General features: G+C 38.3%; 1 protein-coding gene across 5 annotated transcripts in view; it reads left to right on the forward strand.

Annotated features, from left to right (window-relative positions):
* Window positions 1-26,547, forward strand: part of Snx14 (sorting nexin 14) — a 99,221-nt gene that overhangs the window by 18,518 nt on the left and 54,156 nt on the right. For 2 of the 5 annotated variants that reach the window (XM_028756191.1, XM_028756189.1), the window contains exons 2-16: window positions 2,840-2,960; window positions 5,013-5,089; window positions 5,326-5,404; window positions 11,364-11,407; window positions 13,609-13,696; window positions 15,927-16,011; window positions 19,716-19,872; window positions 21,686-21,761; window positions 22,270-22,314; window positions 22,420-22,500; window positions 22,592-22,706; window positions 23,370-23,525; window positions 24,433-24,557; window positions 24,736-24,794; window positions 26,023-26,049. In XM_028756191.1, coding sequence (XP_028612024.1) covers window positions 2,840-2,960; window positions 5,013-5,089; window positions 5,326-5,404; window positions 11,364-11,407; window positions 13,609-13,696; window positions 15,927-16,011; window positions 19,716-19,872; window positions 21,686-21,761; window positions 22,270-22,314; window positions 22,420-22,500; window positions 22,592-22,706; window positions 23,370-23,525; window positions 24,433-24,557; window positions 24,736-24,794; window positions 26,023-26,049 — 1,335 coding nt within the window. Of the gene's footprint in view, window positions 1-2,839; window positions 2,961-5,012; window positions 5,090-5,325; window positions 5,405-11,363; window positions 11,408-13,608; window positions 13,697-14,166; window positions 14,263-15,926; window positions 16,012-19,715; window positions 19,873-21,685; window positions 21,762-22,269; window positions 22,315-22,419; window positions 22,501-22,591; window positions 22,707-23,369; window positions 23,526-24,432; window positions 24,558-24,735; window positions 24,795-26,022; window positions 26,050-26,547 lie in introns of those variants that run through there. The other 3 variants (XM_028756192.1, XM_028756190.1, XM_028756193.1) reach the window with 2 other exon arrangements.

A 26,547-nucleotide genomic window follows, 5' to 3' on the forward strand; every position in this document is an offset into this window, starting at 1 on the left:
CTTCTCCTGTGTCCTCTGAGTGTGACTTCATTCTCTTCTTCTCCTGTATCCTCTGAGTGTGACTTCATTCTTCCTTTCCTGTGTCTTCTGTACAGTGTAACTTCATTCTCTTCTCACTGCCATTTTTCTTTTGAGGAGACGTAGCTGTCAGCCATTAGAGCTTCAGAGCACTATCGAGAGGGGATAAGACTGAGTGCACCCCAGTTTCTAGTTCACATAGTTCATTTTCTTATTTATTTCTTTGTAAAAAAATGTATAATAGAGAGTAATTTGAATTTAGTATATGGAGTATCTTCTGTGCATCTAAATGCCAAGCTTCTAAATCTGGACTGATTTTCAGTTTTTCATTTACTGCCATAAAACATTTCCTTTTTTTTGTTTTGTTTTGTTTTTCAAGACAGGGTTTCTCTTTATAGCTGGGGCTGTCCTGGAACTCACTCTGTAGACCAGGCTGGCCTCGAACTCAGAAATCCACCTGCCCTCTGCCTCCCAAGTGCCGGGATTAAAGGTGTGCGCCACCACCGCCTGCCAAACATTTCCTTAAATGTAAAGATTTTTGCCAAAAAAAAATCACTTAGAGATGTTTTCACCCTTTGTTATTAATATTCCTGTCACTGTTTGAGCCCAGGCTGGCTAAAGATGACTTTCATTTCCCAAATGCTGGGATCAAAGGCATGCCTAGATTATGTACTATTGCCAACTGACTTCCATCTTCAGTCCCCCATATCTAGAATCTTTTTTTTCTTTTCTTTTCTTTTTCTTTTCTTTCTTTCTTTCTTTCTTTTTTTTTTTTTTTCGAGACAGGGTTTCTCTGTATAGCCCTGGCTGTCCTGGAACTCACTCTGTAGACCAGGCTAGCCTCGAACTCAGAAATCCGCCTGCCTCTGCCTCCCAAGTGCTGGGACTAAAGGCGTGCGCCACCACCGCCCGGCTGAATCTTTTTTTTTCTTTTTTTAAAAATAGGATATTTTCTTTATTTACATTTCAAATGTTATCCCCTTTCCCACTCCCCCCGCCCCCCGAAATCCCCTCTCCTATTCCCCCCTCTGCCTGCTTCTATGAGGGTGTTTCCCACCCACCCACCCACTCCTGACTCCCCGCCTTTGCATTCCCCTATGCTGGGGCATCAAGCCTTCACAGGACCAAGAGCCTCTCCTCCCATTGATGCCTGACAAGGCCATCCTCTGCTACATATGCGGCTGGAGCCATGGGTTCCTCCATGTGTACTCCTTGGTTGGTGTTTTAGTCCCTGGGAGCTCTGGGTGGTCTGGTTAGTTGACATTGTTGTTCTTCCTATGGGGTTGCAAACCCCTTCAGCTCCTTCAGTCCTTTCTCTAACTCCTCCATTGAGGTCCCTGTGCTCAGTCCAATGGTTGGCTTTGAGCATCACCTCTGTCCAGATTCCCACACGGACACACTTCCTTTGTAATTGTGTTTCCTTTTGTTTGAATTTCACTTCTAGCATTGTTGCTGCTTATTTCCATGTTTCACTTTCATGCTTGTGAGACAGTTTCCTCTTGAAATTATCCATTTGTATAAACTGTCACATAGCTTGTTATTGGGAACAAGGAGGTAACACAGCTCCATGTTTTGCTGTTGTGTGTGAGCAATGAGTTATTAATAGAAGTGATGCGACTGGTCATCTGTATATTGTGGCTTCTGGACTGGAGAGCTAATAGTAAGGCTTATGTTTCATACAGTTGTTCACAATTAATAAACACACTGTGCTCATTGGAATTTGAACTGTGTGAGGGGATTGCTATCTGCAGTATCATGGCTGTTTTGAGATACCTTAATATTGCACATTGTATGATGCAGTATCTAATTTGGCCACATGCCCCTTCAGATTCCTCTCGGGGGCCATATTTTTAAAAATTATTTTTTAGATTCAGTTATTTTACTTTGTATGTATGAGTATTTTGCCTGCATGCCTGGTGCCTGTGGAGGCCAGAAGCTCTCCTGATTCTGATCTGATTCAGAGGGCCTCAGATCCCCTGGAACTGCAGTTATGGATGGTTATCAACCATTATGTAGGTGCCAGGAATCAAACCTGGGTCCTCTGAAGAAGCAAGTGTCCTAAACCTCTCCATTGTGGAAAGCTCTCGAGTTTGAATTCCCCTCTTTTCCCAGTCCCTCGTTTCTCTCCCCTACCTTTGTCTGTTGGTTTTCCTGTCCATTCATTAAGTTTTTTATAGCTATTGAGTTCTCTGTCATAATACCAAACACATGTTCTCATTGTTATTCTCATTTACTCACTATCACTGCCAGACTGTTCTCTGTGTCACTGGGGACCGTGATGGTGACATTCTTTGATATATCCCCATAGCCTAACACTAACACAAAGTAGCCACTTAGGAAAATTAATTTTTATTTTAACGATAATAAGAATTTTGGTGGAATGTGGGGAAGAATGGACTCAGACTACTTAAATATAACAACATAGAAATGAAATTATAAAACATTGAACTTACTCTCCTCCTATATTAAATGAAATTATATATTTGTTAATATATATTTCATTTATATTATATCTAACAAATACATTACAGAAAGTTCACTGATTAGAAAAATTGATCTTGCTGGCCGGTGGTGGTGCACGCCTTTAATCCCAGCACTTGGGAGGCAGAGGCAGGCGGATTTCTGAGTTCAAGGCCAGCCTGGTCTACAGAGTGAGTTCCAGGACAGCCAGGGCTATACAGAGAAACCCTGTCTCAAAAAAACAAAACAAACAAATTGATCTTGATTAATAGGTTCTTAATAAATATTTGGTAGATCAATGAAGAGATAGCTTTTAATGTTATAGATTTCTTTGGTTCTGATCATTTTTATTTTTTCTAAGGTATCTTCATGTCTTAATGATCTTCTGGTCATTTGTTGCTGGAGTTGTGACATTCTACTGTTCATTAGGACCTGATTCCCTCTTACCAAATATATTCTTCACAATAAAATACAAACCCAAGGTAATTTTTTTTTTAATTTTTAACTTAAACATTTTTAATTTATATGTATAGGTCTATGTCTGTGAGCATACCTTACAGTATGCAGTACCCCTGAAGGCCAGAAGGGAGTTGGAGTTGCAGTCAGTTGTGATCTGCTCACTGTAGATGCAGATCTTCTGAGCTTCAGTCTTTAGGTAAAGCAGCCAGCATACTTACTGCCGGACCCTCTCTCCAGCCCTGTGACTTTTATTTTTAAAAGTCAGTTTATGTGACTCTATGCTGTTTAATATTTGTTACTAACAACATATTGTAAAGCAGCAGTTTTAAAGATCGACTTACCATCATCCTGTAATGGACTAGGAGGAAATTTACATTAAATGTACATTATGTGTATTTACCTGTATATGCTTGTATAAATATATAGATACTTATTTTAATTTGAGGATTGAGTCCAGGCCCTTGTGTGTAATTTCCCACTGAGCTGCACCTTTAGTCCTACTTCTAAGGTTTACAGTTCTAATAACAAGTGCAAAAGGAAACTACGATCTCCTCAGAAAGTTGCAGTTCACCATGTGAGCTTGTCCCTTAGGTACATGTTCCACAAAGGCCATTAATTTAGTACAGAGGTTTTCAAAGCTGGATTGCTGGACCTTATTCTCAGATTTTGGCTAGAAAGTTCTAGGCTACTATTCTGTAAATAGTATTGTTAAATCTTTTCAGATAATTCTGTAACACAGACATTTAAGGAATTCTGGGTTAAATAATAATCCAACCCCATTACTTTCACGTGCAGGTATTGGGGGTGAGTGGTCACATGCTGAGGACTGAACCCAGTGTCTGTACCTGCACAAACCACTGAGCTACCCCAACCCTCCAACTCTGTACATCTCTTAAGTGCATATGAGAAAACAAAACTAATTAGGCAATTTGCTTAACTAAAGCACTTTGTATTTCTGAAATTTAATAGTGGTAATAATATATTAACTCTCTCTGTAAGGCAAAATTCTGATTTTTAAAAAATTCTGTTTGCAGGTCAGGATTGAATGAAATAACTACCCCCCACACCCCCACTCCCGATGAAACGTAGGGCCTGGTACTGGCTGTTTTCCCAGCCCTTAGTGGGCTGTTTTTAAATCATAAATTATGGTTCTTTAAGTTGATACAGTTCTTCGTTTTAGGTTTGTGGTATTTTAATGTAGAGGAAACACAGAACTCTGGGCCATATTTGGTTGACAGGGCCTTAGGATTTACCACATGTTTGGCCGGGCGGTGGTGGCGCACGCCTTTAATCCCAGCACTTGGGAGGCAGAGGCAGGCGGATTTCTGAGTTCAAGTCCAGCCTGGTCTACAGAGTGAGTTCCAGCACAGCCAGGGCTACACAGAGAAACCCTGTCTCGAAAAAAAAAAAAAAGGATTTACCACATGTCTTCCCCCTCATTGAAGCTAATCTTTGGAAGAAATGGAAAATACTGTTTTTTCCTTGTTTTTGTAGTACAAGATACAGTAGATTAATTTTTTTGTAAGTGATCATGCCATTTGACTTTAATTTTAAGTGAAGAAGGTGGTTTGTTGTTTTGTTAAATACAGAGTCTCATGGGACTTAAATTCTAGATCCTCCTGGCTCTGTGTCCTGAGAGCAGGAATTATAGGCATGTACCTCCATGCCTGCTGAGAGAGCCTTTGGTTTTGGTTCCCACTCTTATATTTTCTTCTGGTGGGAGTCACTGAACCCATGCCATTGGACATGATAGGAAATTCTCTCCCACTGAACCTCCGAGCCACGCCTGGTGTAACCTGTATATCGTAGACACACCAGAAGAGGGCATCCAATCCCATTACAGATGGTTGTGAGCCACCATGTGGTTTGTGGGAATTGAACTCAGGACCTCTGGAAGAGTATTTTGCATCCACTAGTGGGTACTTATTATAAATAATAGTTTCAGTGTTAAAACACTGAACCAAGTCCTTTGAATGCTTGCATGGAGTGTAACAAAGCTGCTGAAAAACTGATTCTTTGAAGTACAGGTATTATGGGAACTAAAAGCTAATCTTTCTTTTCTTTCATTTTTTTAGCAATTAGGACTTCAGGAGTTATTCCCACAAGGACATAGCTGTGCTGTTTGTGGTAAAGTGAAATGCAAACGACATAGGTAAGCTATACTTTTTACTTTTTAATTGTGCATGTCGGGTGTGTGTGTGTGTGTGTGTGTGTGTGTGTGTGTCTCCATGGCGGATGTTTGGAGGTCAGAGGACAGCTTGTGGAGTTGGCTCTCTCCTTCCTCTTTTATTTTGGTTCTGTAAGTCAAGTTCAATTGATTTACCTAATGCTTACATTTTATTATAATGTATTTTATTAAAAGTGATTTGGTTATTTGATTTACTTTAGGCCTTCCTTGCTTCTTGAAAACTATCAGCCCTGGCTAGACCTGAAAGTTTCTTCCAAGGTTGATGCATCTCTCTCAGAGGTAAGTCATTTAATTAATGTTACCAAATGTGAGCATGTGTTCCTTAAGGGTGGGACTGTGTCCTGAAAGCCGGGCAGTTTTGTCCCTGTGAGAGCATCACAGAATGAGCAAGCTTAGGTGCTAACTTCATCACTGCATGGGGCCTCTTGATGCAGTCAAGGGATCTAAAAGATGAGTTCTCTGAAGCTGTTGCTGACCCAACACGGCATATTCATTGTTTTACAGAAATTTTTTTTTTTTTTAAATAAATAGGAGTAAACTCTAAAATGTAAAGTACAGTATTGTTGTAATTTAATTTATGCTGCTGTGATAAAATGTCCTGACAAAAAATAGCTTAGGAGAGGTAAGGGTTTATTTAGCTTACAATTTCATGTTCTAGTCCATTATTGCAAGAAGGTCAGGGTAGGAACTTAAAGCATCACATCGGAGTCAAGAGCAGAGTGAGAGTAGCGAGTGGGTCCTTGCTTGCCTGCTCCCACCTGTTTCCTCCTTTACACTATTCTTACACTAATTAGTTTTCAGTGTAATCCAACACACAACTATCATTGGTCAACTGCCTATGTGACCCCAAGTGTTACTGAAAAAGTGAGACACCCCACTCCTGACTAGAGAATGGTGTTGCCCATAGTGCCCTGGGTTCACTATATCAGTTATCAACTAAGACATTCATTTTGTGTGTGTGTGTGTGTCCAGCCTAATGTACATAATTTCTATTTGAGACTTTATTCCCAGGTGATTATGGGTTATATAAGCTGACAGTTAAAACTAACCAGCACAGATCTAAACATATAAAAATATACAAACGTACTATAAAATGTAGTATGCCATAGATAAAAAGTATGACATGACATAGTAAATTCATAAACTTGTAACATACTTATTATCAAGTGTCATATGCTATGCATAATTGTATGTGCTGTAACTAGCAGCACAGTCATTTATACCTGGATGCCACAAACAAGCTAGCAAACATTGTCCTATAACAGCTGTGACCCTCCCAAACACCCAGGATGTGGGAACATTTATAGTCTTGTGGGCTCACTTTTAAATATGCCATCTGTGTTGACTGAAATATTATTTGGCTTATGATTACATATACAAATAAAAATGTTGAATATCAACAAAATTTTTTTCAGATATTTTATTGGAAAATTTAATCATGATACATCTATCTTATTAAGGTAGGCATGGTGGTGCATTCGTACAGTTCTGGCACTTGGGAAACCAAGGTAGCAGGATCATGAGTTTGAGGCCTGCCAGGGGTACATTGTAAGTTCTAGGCCAGCCTGAGTTACAGAACCTATTTTTTTTTTTTTTTTTAAATTTTAAGACTTTTATTTATATGAGTACACTGTAGCTGTCCTTAGACACACCAGAAGAGGGCATTGGATCCCATTACAGATGGTTGTGAGCCACCATGTGGTTTGTGGGAATTGAACTCAGGACCTCTGGAAGAGCAGTCAGTGTTCTTAACTGCCGAACCATCTCTCTAGCTCCCGGCACCTGTCTTAAACAACAAAAAACAAACAAACACAGAACATACAAAACCCACATCTTAATGTATATTACCTAATGAATTCTTGCTAGATAATTATTACAAAATAAAATAACCTTGAATACTAAGCTATTCCAAATTACACTTAAATCTCAAATTTACATAGACATTTTAGTCGGGAAAAATTTTTGTTTATTTACTTAATGCTGCAGGAACAGCTATCCTTATGATAGGGAAATAACCATTTGTAAAGAGACATTGGACTCCTATGGGCATGTGTCTTAATGAACTATGACCATAGTTTTGACACTAACCTAGAGTATAGAATGGGGAGTGGGGGAATGGTCACTAGAAAGTTTGTGTCCTATTCTAGTCACAACATTTTTACTTTGATTTCTTCCATATTTACTTATTTGTTTTAAATGACATATCTTTTTCTTGCATCTAAGATATTAGTCAAGTCCTTGAAGGTGGGGTGTGGGTATCTCACTCTTTTCAATGGATTTAGAGTCACATAGACAGTTGACCAGTGACAGATGATAGATGTGTACTGAATTACATTGAATGCTAATTAGCTTAAGAATAGCACCTGGCAACTGAACCCTGCAGCCAAACCCTGCTTTATGGTCCTTTATCTCAGTTTATGTGCATTGTTGTCTAAATGTAAGCTGCAACAATTTTGTGGCTTCTTAGGCTTTTTCTGTTTCTTTGATTTGATGATTTAAAACTGACTGTGCTGTCTGGAGCTGGGGATGGAATTCGGTGGTAGTATATCTGTATATCATGTACAAGAGCCTGCATTCCTAGCACTGGGGAGATATTTATTATGCTATCGTTACTGCAGCCACTACTACATGTAGCTGTCAGTAAACACTTGAAATGTCCCAGTACAATCTAAGATGGGCTATACATACACACATACACATACTCATACATATGCCTATAAGTACATACATACTAGATATTGAGGGCTTAGAAAAAGATGTGAAATGTCTCTGTTATATTGATTAAATGGTAAAATGATGATAGTTTGGATATACTACATTAAATAAAACAATTTTATCGATTTATTTTTACTTTTTGAAAAATGTAGCTACTAGAGATTTTAGACACTTCATTCATTACAGAAAATGAAAAAAAAACAAATGTACTGGTTAGATTCTGTCAGCTTGAGAGAAACTAGAGTCATCAGGGAAGAGGGAACCTCACTTGATGATTTGCCTTCCTCAGACTAAACTGCAGGATGGGGTGAGTCATTTTCTTGATAATGATTGATGTGGGAGGGCCCAGCTTACATTATGTGCTGCCACCCTGGACAGGTGGACCTAGGTTGTATAGGAAAGCAGGCTTAGCAAAGCACTGCATGGCCTTTGCTCTAGCTCCTGCCTCCAGATTCCTGCATTGGCTTCCCTCCTGATGAACTGTAAAGTGTAAGACGAAATACCCTAGGTGAGTTTTTGTCAGTGTTTTACCACAGCAACAGAAAGCAAACTAGAACACCTCACATATATTGGTATTGATGGATACTAGGTCCCATGTTCAAAATTGTTTTACGCTCTTGATAGAGATAGGAACTGGAGTATTAGGCCTTGAGGGTGAAAAGAGAAATGAATCCAGTTGGTTCCTGTTTGCTAGAACTTCCATTTAGAGTTGGAGGTAGACATATGGACAGGTAATTAAAGTGTAGCGTGCAGGCACAATGATGGGAGAGGAAGGTGGGAAATGTAGAATTAATACGGAGGAGGGGGTACACAGGTGTTAGAGATGCCGTGAAAAGGAGGATAGAACAGTTGCCAGACTGGTGGTGTGGGGAAGGACCCAAGAGGAAGAGGTTGGCAGGGCATATTTAGCAAGCGGGAGGGAGAGTAAAGTGCCAGGGGTGGCAGCAGTGACGTCATACCATTTTAGTAGCTCTCATTTACTGATGTGCTTATTGTACATCAGGCTCTTTGTTAAAAAAGACACATTTTGCCAGGCAGTGGTGGCACATGCCTTTAATCCCAGCACTTGGGAGGCAGAGACAGACAGATTTCTGAGTTCGAGGCCAGCCTGGTCTACAGAGTGAGTTCCAGGACAGCCAGGGCTACACAGAGAAACCCTGTCTCAAAAAACCAAAAAGCAAAACAAAACAAAACGAAAAACAAAAAAACCCACACATTTTTTTTTTTGTATATAGCTTATGAAATGGGTACTTTGATATTTTCAAAGATAAATTAGAAGTTAGAGAAATTTAATAGGATTTTCAGCTGTCATCTGATTATCAGTAAAACTTGTTTAAAAATTTGGGTCGGGGTGAGTGGTGTGTTGGGGAAGTGACTCAGTGGGTGAAGTGTAAGAGTAAGTTGTAGGATCTGTGTTTGAATTCCCAGCACCATGTAGAAGCTACGCCTCCTCAGATGTGCTTGTAACCCCTGCATTGGATGTGCGTGTGGAGACAGACAGCTCCAGGAGCTGGTGATCCCACCAGTCTAGACAGAACAGCAAGCTCTTAAGTTCAGGAGAGACTCTGGCTCCAAAAATAAGTTGAATTACTGGGGATGTCGCTCAGAGGTGAAGTGTTTGCCAGACGTGCACAAGGCCCTGGACCCAGCACTGCCAAACAAGAGAGAGAGAGAGTAAACGGAAGATGCCGGAAGATGACTCTAGCTTCCACTGCTGCATGCACACAGACACACATTACAAAAAAAAAAAAAAGGTCCAGCTTAGTTCTTAGCCAGTATTTTATATCCTTAAGAAATCATGCTGGGCATGGTGGTACACTTGGGAAGCAGAGGCAAACATATCTATATGGTCTCCTTAGTGAGTTCCAGGACTTCAAGGGTTATGTAGAGACCTTGTCTCAAAAAAATTTTTTTTTTCAAAAGGGTGATGAAGTTCAGATTATTTAAAATCTGTTGCTGGGAAATAAAACCCAGGAGGACACAAGCAGTGGAGCCCAGAGGAGAGCTGAGGGTTAGTGAGCTCTGCTCCCCATAGGATAATTAATGCCTAGTTAGAAAAAAATCCAGGGGTTAGGGACGGGGGGGGGGGGGGGGGGCGGGGGGGAAAATTGCTGTCGGGATGTAATATAGGAGAGAAGAATAAATTAAAAAAATAAGAAAGAATTTAAAAAGTATAATATGGTTAAAACAATCCAAATAATTGTAGCCTTACTGCTTAGGGAATGGACATTGTTGGTTATTGATGCCAGGGAGGGAAATGGTAAACCATTTTTAAAAGATAGATACATTGTGTCTTAGTCAGGGTTACTTTTGTTGTGATGAAACAACATGGACCAAAAGCAAGTAGGGAAGAAAGTTATCTTCCTTCTACTTCCATGTCACTAGTTTTCATTAAAGGAAGTCAGGACAGGAACTCAAACAGGTCAGGAACCAGGAGGCAAGAGCTGATGGAGAGGCGATAGAGGGAGTGCTGTTTACTGGCTTGCTAGGGGACCTAGCTTGCTCAACCTGCTTTCTTAGAACCCAGCCCCACTAATCCAGGAATAACACTTCCACCAGTGGGCTGGGCCATCCCACATCAGTCACTAATTAAGAAGATGCTCCACAGACTTGCTTACCTGCTGCCTGATCTTATCCATTGAGATTCCCATCTCACACACAACTCTAGACTATTTCTAGTCTACATAACACTAGCTAGCACTCTGCTGTTTTTTTCCTTGTTGCTCTTAAGTTACTGCACAATGCTGCAATTTCTTGTTAAAGTAACATTGTGCAACTCCACTCAGACACAAGTGATGGAATATTTAACTCAATGTATGGTTTGTTTTGTTCAGTTAGCTTACATACTGGTTTTAAGTATACAGCTAAAGTTTTCATAAAATGAGTATCCATGTAAGTGTCATTACAGCAAGAAATACAAAAGACATTAGGAGCGTCCCAGAATTCCCATTCATGCCTATGCCCTCCAGTCACCATTGTCCCTTCAGAAAATACCATGGACGCTTGAGTTTGATTCCCTGTATAAATCTTAGGGACTTGTTTTTTGGTTGTTTAGTTTCGCTCTTTGTTTAGAGAAACTTCAGTCAGGAACAATTCAGTGGAAAAAATTAAAAATTTGTTTTTGCATGTGTGCATGCACAGTGTATTGTGTATGTATGTATGCCAGAGGACAGCTTTCTGCCTTGTCATGGATTCTGGAAATCAGGATTCATCTCAGCAGGCTTGCTTGGTGAGCACCTTTGCCTGTTGAGCCATCTTGATGGCTCTTGTTGAAACAGTTGATTATGGAGATATTTGAGATATATGTGCCATTCTAAGAGAAACTTCTTTTCTGGATTATATAATTTTCAAGTGTTTTTCTTCAGATGTTCTTATTGATACTCATAGCTATGTAAAGGTAACATAAACATATTGTTGAGAAATATTGGGTTTAATGAAACTGGTTGTGCTAATATATATCACTTAGTAGTACAGTTTATTTTCCTATAGTTAATTATTTTTCTTTAAACATTGTCTTGTGCAGGTTCTTGAATTAGTGTTGGAAAATTTTGTCTATCCGTGGTACAGGTATGTTTTTGTTTTCCATGAAAGCCCCACTCCCCCTCTTAATATGGTTAATACCATTAGGCTAAACATGTTAATGATGCCTTTTCAGTGTAAATCAGGATTTCTCAGTGACAATTTCAGCCAAATCATTTTTATAGAGAAATACATTGTACATTATTGGATATTTAGCAGTGTCTTGAACTATTTCCCATTAAATACTGGTAGTAGACTTTCTTCTAATCCTACTACCAAAGATGTAATTGGTTTCACTTACGAATCATTGGTGCACTGGGCAGAGTGAAGAAGCCTGAATCACTGCGCAGAGGGAGGCAGAGGAAGGAGAATCGAAAGTTTGGGGACAACTTGGCCCACACTTTCTTTGTTTAGAGAAACTTCAGTCAGGAACAATTCAGTGGAAAAAATTAAAAATTTGTTTTTGCATGTGTGCATGCACAGTGTATGTATGTATGTTAGAGGACAGCTTTCTGCCTTGTCATGGATTCTGGAAATCAGGATTCATCTTAGCAGGCTTGCTCGGTGAGCACCTTTGCCTGTTGAGCCATCTTGATGGCCTTGTTGGAGGGAGGAAATCCTCCCTCCAGCAAACAACATTTTCTAGCACAACTTTCACCGGGGAAATAGCTTAGTTCATAAAGTTCTTGCCAAGAAAGATTGACCTCTGATCTCTATGTGCATGTGTGAAGACATGCCTGGACATATAATTTCATACATGAACAGGTAGGTACACACACAGAGATTGAAAAATCATTTCAATAGAATCTCTAAAAAAAAAAATAATGTTTTTTTTTTCTCCCCCAAGTAGCTTTTTTTTTAGTGCACATGGAAACAACATGGGTGTTGTTTCTTGACTGACATAGAAAACACTCTAGTTCTATAAAAGGAAAAATGAAATTCTAATTTAGAGTCAGGCGTCCGAATTGTACCATTTGGTAAATGCATGTTTCTTTAGAGCACTGTGTGTTTATTATGTTGAACATGTGTATCTGACAGTATGATGTCTAATGATGTGCCCCACTTTTGTGCTGATTCAGTTATATTTTGTATTTTCTAATATTTTAAAAACATCCTAGTATTTGAGTTCATCCACAGTGTGTTAAGACTAATTCAATACAACAGTTTACATGCTATATTTTTCCTGAAAATGTATGTAATTTTTTCACGTTTACTTACTCGTTCGTGTGCCAGACACATAGTGTATGTAGAGGACAGCCTGCCATAATCAGCTTTCTCTCCCTGCCCACCATCGAGACTCCGGAGGCTCGGGCCCTCCCTTGCCTATTGAGAGACCTCACTGGCTCTGGTTTCTTTTTCTTTTTTTTTTTTTAACACTTGATTATGTTTTAAATGTGGAGTATTTGTAATTTACACAAAGCTGCTGATGAAATCTTTTGTAAAATAAATCTTTTTCTCAAAAAGACACCTCCTTTCATTGCCAAATTGAGACTTTTTGAACATAAAGTCTGGTTGTATTTCTAAAGTGCATGCTTTCTCCTCAGTAGCTTCTGACACTATAATAGCCCTGCTCCTGAGTTGTTGTAGTAGACATGCTTATTTTTCCTTATTCTGCTTAGAGATGTAACAGCTCCATCTTCAAATCAGGATGTAGCCCTTGTCACACTGGTCTTCCTTGTTTTTTTTTTTTTTTTGTTTTTTGTTTTTTGTTTTTCGAGACAGGGTTACTCTGTGTAGCCCTGCCTGTCCTGGAACTCACTCTGTAGACCAGGCTGGCCTTGAACTCAGAAATCCGCCTGCCTCTGCCTCCCAAGTGCTGGGATTAAAGGCGTGCGCCACCACCGCCCGGCAATCTTTCTTGTTTTTGATGAAGAAAATGCTACACTTCCTGTAGGGACATTAAGATTTCAGGAAAACTTGCTGGGTGTAGTGGTATACACCTTTAATCCCAGCACTCAGTAGGCAGAGGCAGGTAGATCTCTGAGTTCAAGGATTGCCTGGTCTACAGGACAAGTTCCAGAACAGCCAGAGCTATATAGAGAAAACCTGTTTTGAACCACAAACAGACAAAACAAACATGCAAACAAAATGTTTGCAGGCTGGGTATGTAGCTCAGTGTTAGAGTCTTTGCCAAAAAAAAAAAAATAGCATAAATAAAAATTTTTTAAAAAGGAAACTTCTTGGTTTCAACAAGTTGAAGCTGTATTTCTCAGAACTTCTGAATGTTTGCTTTTGTTCCTTAACTGAAGGGATGTGACAGACGATGAGTCCTTTGTTGATGAACTCAGGATCACCTTGCGGTTTTTTGCGTCTGTCTTAGTGCGAAGAATTCACAAGGTACATATATTTATAATGAGGAATTGGGACTTTTATCATTATGGTAATCTTGGTTTTTCTTCTATAGTAGATGTATTCATTTTTTGCTTTTTTAGATTAAATAAATGTTGATCAATCACTGTTGTCCCATTGAGCATTTGCCTTTCTTTAATACTTGTTTTTTTGTTTTATTTGTTTTTGTTTTTGATTTGTGAAATTTAAAAATGAAAAGACAATAATATAGACATATAGAAATGTCATGTTTCATTTAAGTACATTTATGTGAATCTCAGTGATTATGATCTGCCTTATAAAATACTTAGGAGTGATATTTTACCTATTTAGGTTTTACATCTATATGTAGTTCATTGACTATACACACATACTTCTATACTGCTTTGTCAATTCAATAGAATTAAGCATATAAACAATGAATTAGATTGTAAATATGTCATTAATAAACTAAATAAAATATTAACAATATTAAATGTTTTATGTCCACTTGATTCAATGAGTTCACAAAAGAAAAATATGAAATGCCCGGTGACCAACTGAAAATGTGTTGTTGCACATCAACTATAAGTGAGGTACTGTACTATTCTGTAACCTGTCAGATTGGAAAGATAAAGTAGGGGTAATTTCCATGAATTCTAATTTTGAGGAAATAGGCAAAACAAGCGAAATTTAAAATTGATATGCCTTCCAATTGGCATGTCAACATGGATGGAAGAAGATTTCACAAGACCCCACCCCTAGCCAAAGAGCTGTATGCAGTCAGAGGCTGCTGAGAGACCAAGAACCAGTCTCCTCTTCTTCCTCCTTCTCCTCCTCTTCTTCCTTCTCCTCCAGAATCCAGATACCTAAGGGATCAGCCATAAATACATACAAATAAGAGGTAACACTAATTGGACGCCATAGGTTATACGTGCATGTGCGTGCGCATGTATGCGCGAGTGCATACACATACACACACACACACACACACACACACACACACGAGGGAGGGAGGAGGAAAGGGCGGTAGAGAGGTCAGATGATTGATGATGCCTCATTTAAATAGCAACTTTAAATAAATCATCCTTCAAATAATTTAATTAGTAGTATTAGAACTAATGTGTTAGGCTTTGAAGTAGCCTAGAGATTCTGCAATAGTAGTACTTTGTACTTTCAGTATAGTATTTGCATACACAAGCACATACATAGATTCTTTTTTCTTTTGTCTTCATTTTACCTTGTTTTGAAAGGTCTTACTACTAAGCTGGGCAGTGGTGGCGCACGCCTTTAATCCCAGCACTTGGGAGGCAGAGGCAGGCAGATTTCTGAGTTTGAGAATTCGAGGCTAGCCTGGTCTACAGAGTGAGTTCCAGGACAGCCAGGGCTATACAGAGAAACTGTCTCAAAAAAAACAAACCAAACCAAAAAAAAAAAAAAAACAAAAACAACATTTTTATTAATCTTGAGTCTGTTTTTAAGAGCATAATTAATTGCTTTGTGAGATAGAGCTCTCCGTTTCATTCTTCCAGGAGCTAGCTGCTGGAATGTTTTCCAAAGTGGCTGCAGCATTTGCGTTGCCAAGCCTGTGTGAACATACCCCTTTCACTTCCTTGACAGAGTTAATTACCCTCGCTCTCTTTGTTATTTGTACTTTTCTTTGAAGTAGATTCTCCAGAATTGTTCCAGATTCTCCAGAATTGTTCCAAGTTAGCCTTAGACGTGTAGATCCCTCCTGGGATGACTGGCATGTACGGTCATCACATCCTCTCTATCACTGTCTCTGCTTCCCTAGCCTTGGGTGAGTGAGTGGTGCTCTATACCTGGTCTGCAGGTCCCTGATGCCAGGGGTGCCGAGCATCCTTACATTTGCTTATTGGCTGTGGTGCATCTTCTTTAAAGAAACACCGATTCAAATCTTTTGCCTCCTAGTATTTACATTTTTATTTTAAATAGACACTTTAAAATTATGTATGTTTTGTGATACAAATGATGTTAGGGTATATCAGTATAGTGTGGAATAAGTAAGACAAGATAGTTAACATGTCCACCATCTCAGATACTTAGTGTGTGTGTGTATGGTGGGAGCAGTTTTGAAATGTATAATCGCTGTTATTAACATATTCTTATCAATTATACCCCACTGTACTGTTCTTGATTCTAGTCTCTTTTAACTTCATTCTAATATTGTGAATACAGCATTCTTGCCATTCCAATTTAGTAAGTATTTTTTAAGTCTTATTTTTGTTCATTTTTCTAGGTGGATATTCCATCTATTATAACCAAGAAACTATTAAAAGCAGCAATGAAACATATAGAAGTGATTGTTAAAGCAAGACATAAAGGTAATACAGTTTTCTATGGTAGTTGGAGTGGTTTTATTTATACGTTAAAAATATATATGTGAGTACTGGCACACTTACTGATGCTATTCACAGAATCTTAGAGAACAGCTTTAAAAAGAAAACAACCCAGTTTTTCTCTGAATGATAGTCTGCGCTTGTCGATCATGTCATTTTCCTGGTTCTATGATTTCTGCAGTTTCAGACTGTTGTAGGTCATCTTGTGTACCCCTACCATGTATCACATTTGTTTCTCCATATCACACACAGTTCTTCTGTTAATTCCCTGCCTCCCACTTTAAAATTACCGTAGGTGTTTTGCTGACGTGATTTACACCAAGTGTGTGTTAATTAAGTGTTTCTAACTGAATGGAGAAATGTTGACTAAGGACTTTCCTTGCTCTAAAATCAAGCTTAAAAATACTCCTTTTAACCGTTCTATTCTTTGCACTTGCTTCTGTGTGAGACAGAGGTTTTCTGTGTTTGGTATTCTTCATCAGTGCTCTCTGAAATGAACTGTGAAGAATACCATCCTGCATAGGTGACTGTGTAGGAACAGATACTGTGCTTGTATTTCTTTGGTACTACTATTTGCATTTCACTTCCAAACACTTGCTGTAAGGGAAAGCTCTGAGTGTTCCTGCAGTTCCATGCCCTTATTTGAGCATGAAGCCATTTTTCTATCCCTCACAATCTCCATTAATATAACTAGTGCCTGTTTTGTGAAATTGCGCTGTAAGTAGATTTGATTAATAAGTTAAATTACTGGTTTAGCATTTAAAATTATTCTGTATTCTTGCATGAGGTAAGAATTATACCCCTGGGAGCTGGGTATGGTGGTGTACACTTTATTTTTTATTTATTTATTTTTTTGTTTTGTTTTTTTAGTTTTTGTTTTTTCGAGACAGGGTTTCTCTGTGTAGCCCTGGCTGTCCTGGGAACTCACTCTGTAGACCAGGCTAGCCTCGAACTCTCGAACTCAGAAATCCGCCTGCCTCTGCCTCCCAAGTGCTGGGACTAAAGGCGTGCGCCACCACCGCCCGGCTGGTGTACACTTTAAATCTTAGCACCCAGAAGGTTGAAGCAGGGGGATCTCTGTGAGTTTGGGGCCAGTCTGCTCTACATAGACAGCTAAGCCTACATAGTGAGATATGATCTCAAAACAACAGTAACAAAAAGAATTTTACCCTTGGGCTGGAGAGGTGGCGCAGTAATTAAGAGCACTGACTGCTCCTGTACCCAAGGTAAATTCTCATTCCCCAGGTCAGGTGGCTTTACCACCTGCAGTGCAGCTCCAGGTCAGGTGGCTTTACCACCTGCAGTGCAGCTCCAGGTCAGGTGGCTTTACCACCTGCAGTGCAGCTCCGGGCTCCAGGGTCCTAGTCTGGACTCTGTAGGCATCTATACTTATGTGCATGTACCCCCACACAAACATATACACATAGTTTAAACATGAGAATATAAGTATGCTTGAAAAAGAATTTTACCCAGAGAGATGGCTTAGGTTCGGTTCAACTCCAAGCACAGAGTGTCTCATATCACTGTAACTTCAGTCCCAGGGTATCCAGTGCTCCCTTCTGCCTTTTTTTGGGCACTAGCCACATAAGTTAAAAATTACTTTACCTTTAAAACATTCTTTTTTTTTTTTTTTGTTTATTTTATTTTTTTTTGGTTGTTCGAGACAGGGTCTCTTTGTGTAGCCATCCTGGAACTCACTCTGTAGACCAGGCTGGCCTCGAACTCAGAAATCTGCCTGTCTCTGCCTCCCAAGTACTGGGATTAAAGGCATGCGCCACCACTGCCTGGCTCGCTTTAAAACATTCTTAAAATGAATGAGCTTAAAAGATTTTACATCTATATAACTTAATACTAATTTATTTGGTTTGTTTAAATTGAGCTACAGAGCTCAGGCTGGGTTTGAACTTGCTATGTAACCAATGCTGTTAACTTCTGATTCTCTTGACGTTACCTCCCATGCATTGCAAGTACATGCATCCCCATGCCTGACTAAAAAGTACATTAAATCCCTGTCTGTTCACTGGCAAAAGTTACACAAGAGGTGGCATCTTTGTAGCAGTTTTGTAAAGAGTACTTTACTGTTAGAGGAAACATAGGACAAAGTGTCAATAGGCTTGACTTTTCGTTAGTGTCAGACAGTCACTAAGGAAATCACATCTATTTCAGACTAGTTTCCTTTTTGTTGTTGTTGTTTAAAATAGGCCAACTTTGTACTTGACTAGATATTTCTTAGCTTCCACAACATTCAGTAGCTTTTTAATATCACATCAAATATATTCTATTTAGATATTTTGATTATTTGTAGACAGTCTTCCAGCAACATAATTAATTTCCTCCCTTTATCAAAAGCTGTAATAAATTGTTCTTTCAACTTAAGATTTTACTCTAGCATGATGAAATTTAACATATGAAAACAAATGCCTGTCTTATTTTTCTGAATCATACATTTGAAAGCCATATAACATTCTTCAGTATCACCGTGATAATTGTTCAACAGGAAAGCTAGATTTATGTTCTTCTCATACTCAGACCCCTCCTGAAACATCCTGGCCATCCTCCGGAGGTTAATGACAGACTGCTTTCTTTATAAGCAGTAAATAGCTAAGGTTCTCCTTCAACGGTTACTTTTTGTTACTCAACTATCTCTCGTGTGTACTGTGATCTGGCTAAAAATGCAACACCTCAGGGAAGAAGCTACTTGCTCCTATATTCTTAGTGGCAGTCTGAATGATACTGATATAAAAACGGGAATGGGGCTGGTGAGATGGCTCAGCACTGACTGCTCTTCCGGAGGTCATGAGTTCAAATCCCAGCAACCACATGGTGACTCACAACTATCTGTAATGAGATCTGATGCACTCTTATGGTGTGTCTGAAGACAGCTACAGTGTACTTACATATAGTAAATAAATGGATAAAAACCTTTGGGCCAGAGTGAGCAGGGACAGAACGAGAGGGAGAAGGGAAGGGGAAAAAAATAAAAACAGGAAGGAATACATCTTTTGTCTACTAGGACACATTTTCTATAGTTCCTCTTGCCCCACTGAAGCCATTTGTTAGTATATAACGTAGAAGTCATGAGTTTAAATTCTTATTTGTCCAGGGAAAGAGACTCAGAAAATGAATTTATTCCAAAGTAAGTATTTTAGTCAATGTTCTGTTGCTGTGAAGAGACACTAGGATCACAAAAATTCTTATAAAGGAAAACATTTACTTGGGATTGGCTTACAGTTTCAGAGGTTTAGTCTGTTACCATCATGGCAGGAAGCATAGTCCTGGAGAAGTAGCTGAGAGTTCTACATTTGGACCGGCAGGAGCCAGGAAGAGAAAGAGACACTGGGCCTGGCTTAACTTTTGAAACCTTAAAGCCCCTCCAGTGACACTTCTCACAAGGCATACCGACTCCAACAAGGCCACACTTCTTAATCCCTGTCCAGTAGCACCACTCCCTACTGAACAGACATTCAAATACACGAGCCTATGGGGCCATCCCTATTCAAACCACCACCATAAGTAAGTTCATGGAAGGAAGAGAAGAAATTCTTTATGTCCTATTTCTGAAAAATTTTCCATTTCTATGCAGAAAGCAGGGGTAGGAGAGGAATGAAGTTATATGTTCTGTATACTAATGGAAATAAAGTAATTTAATATATCATAACTCATTCAATATTTTTTATTGTTATTTTCAGTAAAAAACACGGAGTATTTACAACAAGCTGCTTTAGAAGAATATGGTCCAGAGCTTCATGTGGCTTTGAGAAGTCGAAGAGATGAATTACAGTATTTAAGGAAACTTACTGAGTTACTTTTTCCTTATATTTTGCCTCCTAAAGCAACAGACTGCAGGTATAAATGCACTAGAAAATATTATAGTAGTATTTGTATATGTATATAATGAATGTATATATGTAGCATTATATATATGTATATTATATATATATATTATATATATTATATTACTGTTTTATTATAATGAAACTTTACTAAAACTTGGTACAAATTTATGATATGAATAGTTTTTCACTTGAGAATAAATTGGTCAGATGCTAAAATGCCAATTTAGGTGCTGAGTATTTGAAGTGTGTTGTATGGCCTTAGAATTTGTTATTTAAAACTGATTTTAGAAATCAAAGATAGATGAGTACAGTTAATTTTATTTGAAATCCTTCTGCTTTATTTTTAGAATTTGTTATTTAAAACTGATTTTAGAAATCAAAGATAGATGAATACAGTTAATTTTATTTGAAATCCTTCTGCTTTATTTTCTTGATGTTCCTTTTTAAAGACGTGCATATTATGATACTTACAGACAGAAACACTTTGAGCATATTCTGCAGACCAGTTTGGGTTTTAAGGTGTCCATCTGGAAAAAATAATTAGGGCTCCTCCCCTCCATTCCCCATCTTCTAGAGAAGAATACATGGATTTTGCCCATAAGTTACCTCATTACCCTTACCCTGATAGTTCTTAGAGGGAAACTGTGGCTCACGCTGTCCTCCCTCTCCTTTCCTCCTGCCCTGTGCCATCCCATCTGTTCCTTTCAGTTCATCAGGCAGGACCACACTATGTGGTGTTCCCTACCTGCTTTGTCCCATGTTAGGATTGTAGGTCTATGCTTCCACGCCCAGCTCAGTGATGTACTTGAAAATATGTAATCATTAGACAATACAGAATTGCTTATTGGTAGAGGTATTTTAGTGTTTTGGTCAAGCTGTCTTTAGCTGGATGTGCCCATGTAATCTCATCTATGTAGGTGCCTGAGCAGAGTGCAAATTTGACAATCCATCCTGAGTAACATACTGAGCTCCTCCATCGTAAAAAAATCTTTAGTCTAATTTGTATTATTAATTAGAATATCCTTAGTCCTGGGGTGCATGCTGTTGAATATATTACTCATAAACAGTTTTTTGCTGTGTATTGTTAAAAGAGCAAACCCAGGACCCTGTACATGCTAGTCAGTCTCTCAACTACATCTCCAGCCTGGAAACATGAATCTATAAATCTGTCAAAGAGTCTGGAAGGAACAGTCTTCTGATGTCTTCCCGCTCACTCTTGTAAGAAAGCAGTAGGCACTTTTCCTTTAAGCAGTAGGCACTTTTAGCAACTGAAGAACACCGGTCCAAGTGTGTGATGCTGCAGCAGAAGCATCGTCTAGATACTTATTGAAAATGCAGAATCGTATGACCCATCTTTGTCTTACTGAATTTTATTCTGATTTTTTTGATAGATAAGTGTGTTGGTAGGGGGAGGATATTAAGAAATCCCGTAAGACAAGTGCTCTTCCACTGAACTATAATCACAGCCCATAATTCTATTTTCGTTTCTCTGTTCTCTGTTCTCTTTTCTCTTTTATCTATCTATCTATCTATCCATCCATCCATCCATCCATCCATCCATCCATCCATCTATCTATCCATCCATCTATCTACAGGGTTTCATAGTACAGCCTATAGCTGGCCTGGAACTTGCTGTGTAGACAGACTGGCCTTGAACAAAGATCTAATTGCTTCTGCCTCCCCAGTGCTGGGATTAAAGGCATGTGTTACCATGTCCAGCCCCATAATTTCATTTCAATAGGGTCTTTAGTTAGTTCAGAAGTACTTGAAAATGAGGAACTAGTGTAAGTCACTAAATATAGAATTATTGCTTCTATTTCCAGATCCCTGACATTACTTATAAGAGAGATTCTATCTGGTTCTGTGTTTCTTCCTTCTTTGGATTTCCTAGCTGATCCGGTAAGATTAAATTTTTTCTTTCTTTTTTTATAAAATACACTTGAATTACTATTTAACCATTTTGTGGGTATAGTACATTGTTTTGAAATGTGTGCCTATTTAAGTGACCATCACCATCATCTTTCAACTTGTTGGTCTTAACAAAATGAAAACTCTATAAATTCTGCACCCATAAACAGTAATTCCTTATTCCCCTTTGAGTCCTTGGCAGCTGTATAACATGTTCTAGTAGTCTTTTCCTTGTCAAGTCTCAGTAATAGTCCATTCTATGTGTGTGCCACATTTTGCTTATTTATTTGTCCTTTGATGGACACTTTAACAGTTCTGACTTTGGTTCAGACAGCTACAACCTTTGATTATAGTTCTTTAATACATATATACATATATACAAATATTTAGCCAGTGCTGTTCATTTTTCTAGCAAACTTGATAATGTGAAAGTTCTGAGAATTCTTGGCAGAACATGACAGTGGGATTATTTTGACCTGTGTTTCTCACTTTCCACTAGGATACTGTCAATCATTTGCTTATCATCTTCATAGATGACAGCCCTGTGAGTATTGAGCATACTTCGATACTTGGAACTGCTTTGCATTTGGACTGTATGTACCAACTCTAGTGTGAATTTTACTGAACTGATAATTCTGTTTCTTTCAAGCCTGAAAAAGCGACTGAACCAGCTTCCCCTTTGGTTCCATTCCTACAGAAATTTGCGGAACCTAGAAATAAAAAGCCATCTGTGAGTGTTTTCAGCATTAATGTTTTTGAAGTAACAGTTTAAAATACATTTGTGTATCTTTAACTTATTCTTCCTCTCATATTGTGACAAGGTGCTGAAGTTAGAATTGAAACAAATCAGAGAACAGCAAGATCTTTTGTTTCGCTTTATGAACTTCCTGAAACAAGAGGGAGCCGTGCACGTCCTGCAGTTCTGTCTGACTGTCGGTGAGGCTTCGTGCGCGTTTCACTAGTGACTTCTTCACGCTTGTCAGTGCTTTGAGTATTTAGAGCAGATCTGATGTCCCAGCCTAAATTTTGTCTGTTAGATATTCTGAGAGTGACTGAGCTTCTCCAGCTGTTTATTCCTCTCTAGGTGGGGCATGACCTTATCATTGCCTGCAGTCAGATCCTCACAGCAGAAAAGAATCTCTAAAACTCCAAAGTAGTGTTGCTGTGTGAAAGATCTCACAGTCCCAATCAGCACCACTCTGTCAGCATTTTGTTAGGAATGCCAAGCTGTAATATCACAGCTCACTGGACTTGTGAGAAACTTTATGAGCTGCATTTTCATTATTTCTTAGTGAGCTATCAGATTTTAAAATATTAAAAGACCTAAGAAACTAATCTAATATGTTCTTTATAGAAAATTTTACAAATTCACTTACTATTGTTGTGGCAAATTTGTATTGCTATCCATATTTATATATTTTATATTAACATATAAATCTTGTTGAATTTGTTTTTTATCTGAGTATTCCACTCTCAAATCCTTTTCTAAAAGCTTAAAATATCTGATTGTATTTTCTGCTTTTAGTCAGAATAAGAATATGAAGTTTTCATTGAAGCATTTATATTAACTTTTTTCTTAATCTTTCTCTGATTTGTTAGAGGAATTTAATGATAGAATTTTGCGACCAGAGTTATCAAACGACGAAATGCTATCCCTACATGAGGAATTGCAGAAGATTTATAAAACATACTGCTTGGATGAAAGTATTGACAAAATTCGGTTTGATCCCTTCATTGTAGAAGAGATTCAAAGAAGTAAGTCAGAGGAGGACAGTGGATCGTTTTCTTCTGCTGAGTCTTTAAAGATTAATTTATACATTTATTTATTTGAGGGAGGGTCCTCTCACTATGTATCCCTGGGTAGCCTGGAATTAACTTTATAGACCAGGTTGGCCTCAAACTCAGAGTCTTGTCTGCTTCTGCTTTCCCAGTGCTGGGATGAGTCACCATGCCTGGCACTTTTTATTACTTTAGTAATTATTTTCAAGTGTGTGTGTATGTGTGTGTCTGTTTCTGTTTGAGTGTACATGCACACAGGTGCCCTTGGAGGGCAGAGGCTTCTGAGCCCTCTCGTACTGATGGTTGTGAGCTGCCAGCACGGGCGTTGGTAACTGAACTCCAGTCTTTTGCAAGAGCAGTTATGCACTCGAGCGCTTCACTTATTTGTTAGTCATTCCAGCAGCTGTTAAGATGCTTTAAAAAATACTTAGATACTTACAGATCTTTTATTAACTTTTTTAGTTTAAAAACATTTTTTTATATACTTATCTTACTGACAAGATTAAAGCTTTGAGGAAGAGAAGTGTTCACTATAAACATAACTGAGGCAGGCATGAAGGTGACTGTCTGTCATCTTGGCACTTGGAGGTGGAGGCAGGAAGATCATGGGTTCAAGGACAACCTATACAACAAGGAAGTTCCAGTTGAGTCTGGCTGGGACCCTGACACTTTAGAGAGTCCATAAGATAAAACAGCTCACGTAACTAATGTTTCTCAGAGCTGGAAGGAAATTATTCTCATCTCTCGTTCTAGTAAGATTTCTTGTGTAGGAGTTTCTATTAAACATAGTTCGTTCGTTTGTTTCACAAAGTGAAATTTAAATGAATATGTTACATTTATGTTATTCAGAAATAATTAGTACAATTGAATTTTTTTTAAATAGTTGCTGAAGGCCCATACATAGATGTTGTGAAGCTGCAGACTATGAGATGTCTTTTTGAAGCGTATGAGCATGTTCTTTCCCTGTTGGAGAACGTGTTTACCCCTATGTTCTGCCACAGTGATGAGGTAAGTCAGGCTTTCCACCGAGGATTTGATAGACTTCATAGTGGCTTTGAGAGTGTTGGGTATGTGATTTAAATAGCAAAATAAATTAAAAAAAAAGCAAAATTAAGTAAGATAAAGTAGTATATTTCCATGTCAAGTTCTGGTTTTATTAATCCTAATTTGTTTTGTTGTTTTGAAGTATTTCAGGCAACTTTTAAGAGGTGCAGAATCACCCACCCGCAATTCCAAATTCAACAGGTAGGCATATTTACCTAGGGTATGTACTGGTTTTAACTTGCTACTGCTGCTATTTTCTGATAGCATTATAGTCTTTATCAACTGTTGGTCTGAATGAAATTCACCTGCTCGATGAATGTAAGTCAAAGACTCCAGCTTCAGCGCTGGAAAGCTCTCTTTGCCTTTTTAAGAGCACCCAATAGCTTTTGCACACCTTTTTTCTAGTTTTAAAATATAAAAAAAAGGCAGGTTGGACATATAAACACTAATACAGCCATTTAAAGTATGTTTTTCTCTATATTTACCTTACTTTAATGTTAGCTGTCATACTTAAGAGAACTCTTCTCTGATACTTAATGAGTCACTTACCTAAATAGAATCATTAGAAGAGTTTGCTAACATTCTTTAACTGGAAATTTAGAGTAGCCAGACAATTTGCTGTTAAATGACTGAAAGTATTTAAAGTAGTTTTTATTTTTTAGTTCTTTTATATTTTATTTACTTGTACTTTAAAAATAAACTTTTAGTATATATAGTTAATTCTGACTCACTTTATTGTGTTTTCAAAGCACAACTCTTTAGGAATGTATTTTTTAGCCTCAAGTATTCTTTTAAAAGTTGTGGGGTTTTGTTTGTTTATTTGTTTGGGATTGAGTCAAGGGCATCATGTATACTAGGCGAACAATATTACTACTGACGTCCTTAGCCCCCCAGACATTTTGTTGTATGCATGAGACTAGAGCTTACTGTGCAGCCCAGGCTAGCCTCAAACTGCAACAGCGCTAGGATATGTTGCAGGAATAAGCATAAGGCACCATGCCTGGAAAAACACTCATTTTTACCTCAAGCTAAAAATGTGTTAAGACTCATGAATGAGTACATCTAGCATGGACACAGTTCTGTACTGAAAAATCTGAGCTTCTGTTGGTTAGTTTAATCTCTCTGTATTTTCTGCTGTATCAAATGTTACATTTAGGAAAAGAAACTGCTGGATGATTTCCCAATATACCGTTTTAAAAGCTATTAGCAATCTAGATCACAAACACCCAAACAGCTATATGCTGTTTTTTCTTCCCTGTATTGTGTTATTCATAAGGACTTCTTCCTTTTGCAAAGGTGAATGCTATCTACTTGTATAACTTTGAAGCTTTTAAATTTGATTTTGTATTCTAAAGTGAAACATATTTAATATCTGGGCTTTCTCTCTCTCCTCCTCTCCTCATATAATCTCACATATCTGATATTGCAGAGGTAGCCTAAGTTTGGATGATTTCCGGTAAGTCTCGAGCATGTGATTTTTTTTTTTTCAGCATAAGTTGTCTGTTTTAATCTAGAGAGTTCACCTTAGGCAACCTATGTGCAACTAAAAAGAAAAAATATGAAGCACAGTGATGTCCCTGTCTTTATATAAATTATTTAGGATACTGTTTTAAAGTGAATCTCTACTTTGGATTTAGAAGCCCTACCCCCTAACCCCCCTGATTACTCTTTGTAGCCCTGGCTGTCCTGGAACTTGTTCTCTGAACCAGGCTGACCTTGGGTTCAGAGATCACCTGCTTCTTGAGTGCTGGGATTAAATGTGTGCACCACCACTGCCTGGCTCTTAGGAATATTTTTGAAATAACACATAATTATGAAATGAAGTTTTCTGATAATATTAAGATATTTTTATTATTTATCTACTAATATCTTTTAAGAGTTGTTAATTTCCTTTAAGGGATAAGGAGGGTTGCTGAATAATTTTTAGAATTATTTGTATTTAAAGGCTTGTGAG

The sequence above is a fragment of the Grammomys surdaster genome, unplaced genomic scaffold, assembly GCF_004785775.1.
Source record: "Grammomys surdaster isolate TR1022 unplaced genomic scaffold, NIH_TR_1.0 126113, whole genome shotgun sequence".
Classification (NCBI taxonomy): domain Eukaryota; kingdom Metazoa; phylum Chordata; class Mammalia; order Rodentia; family Muridae; genus Grammomys; species Grammomys surdaster.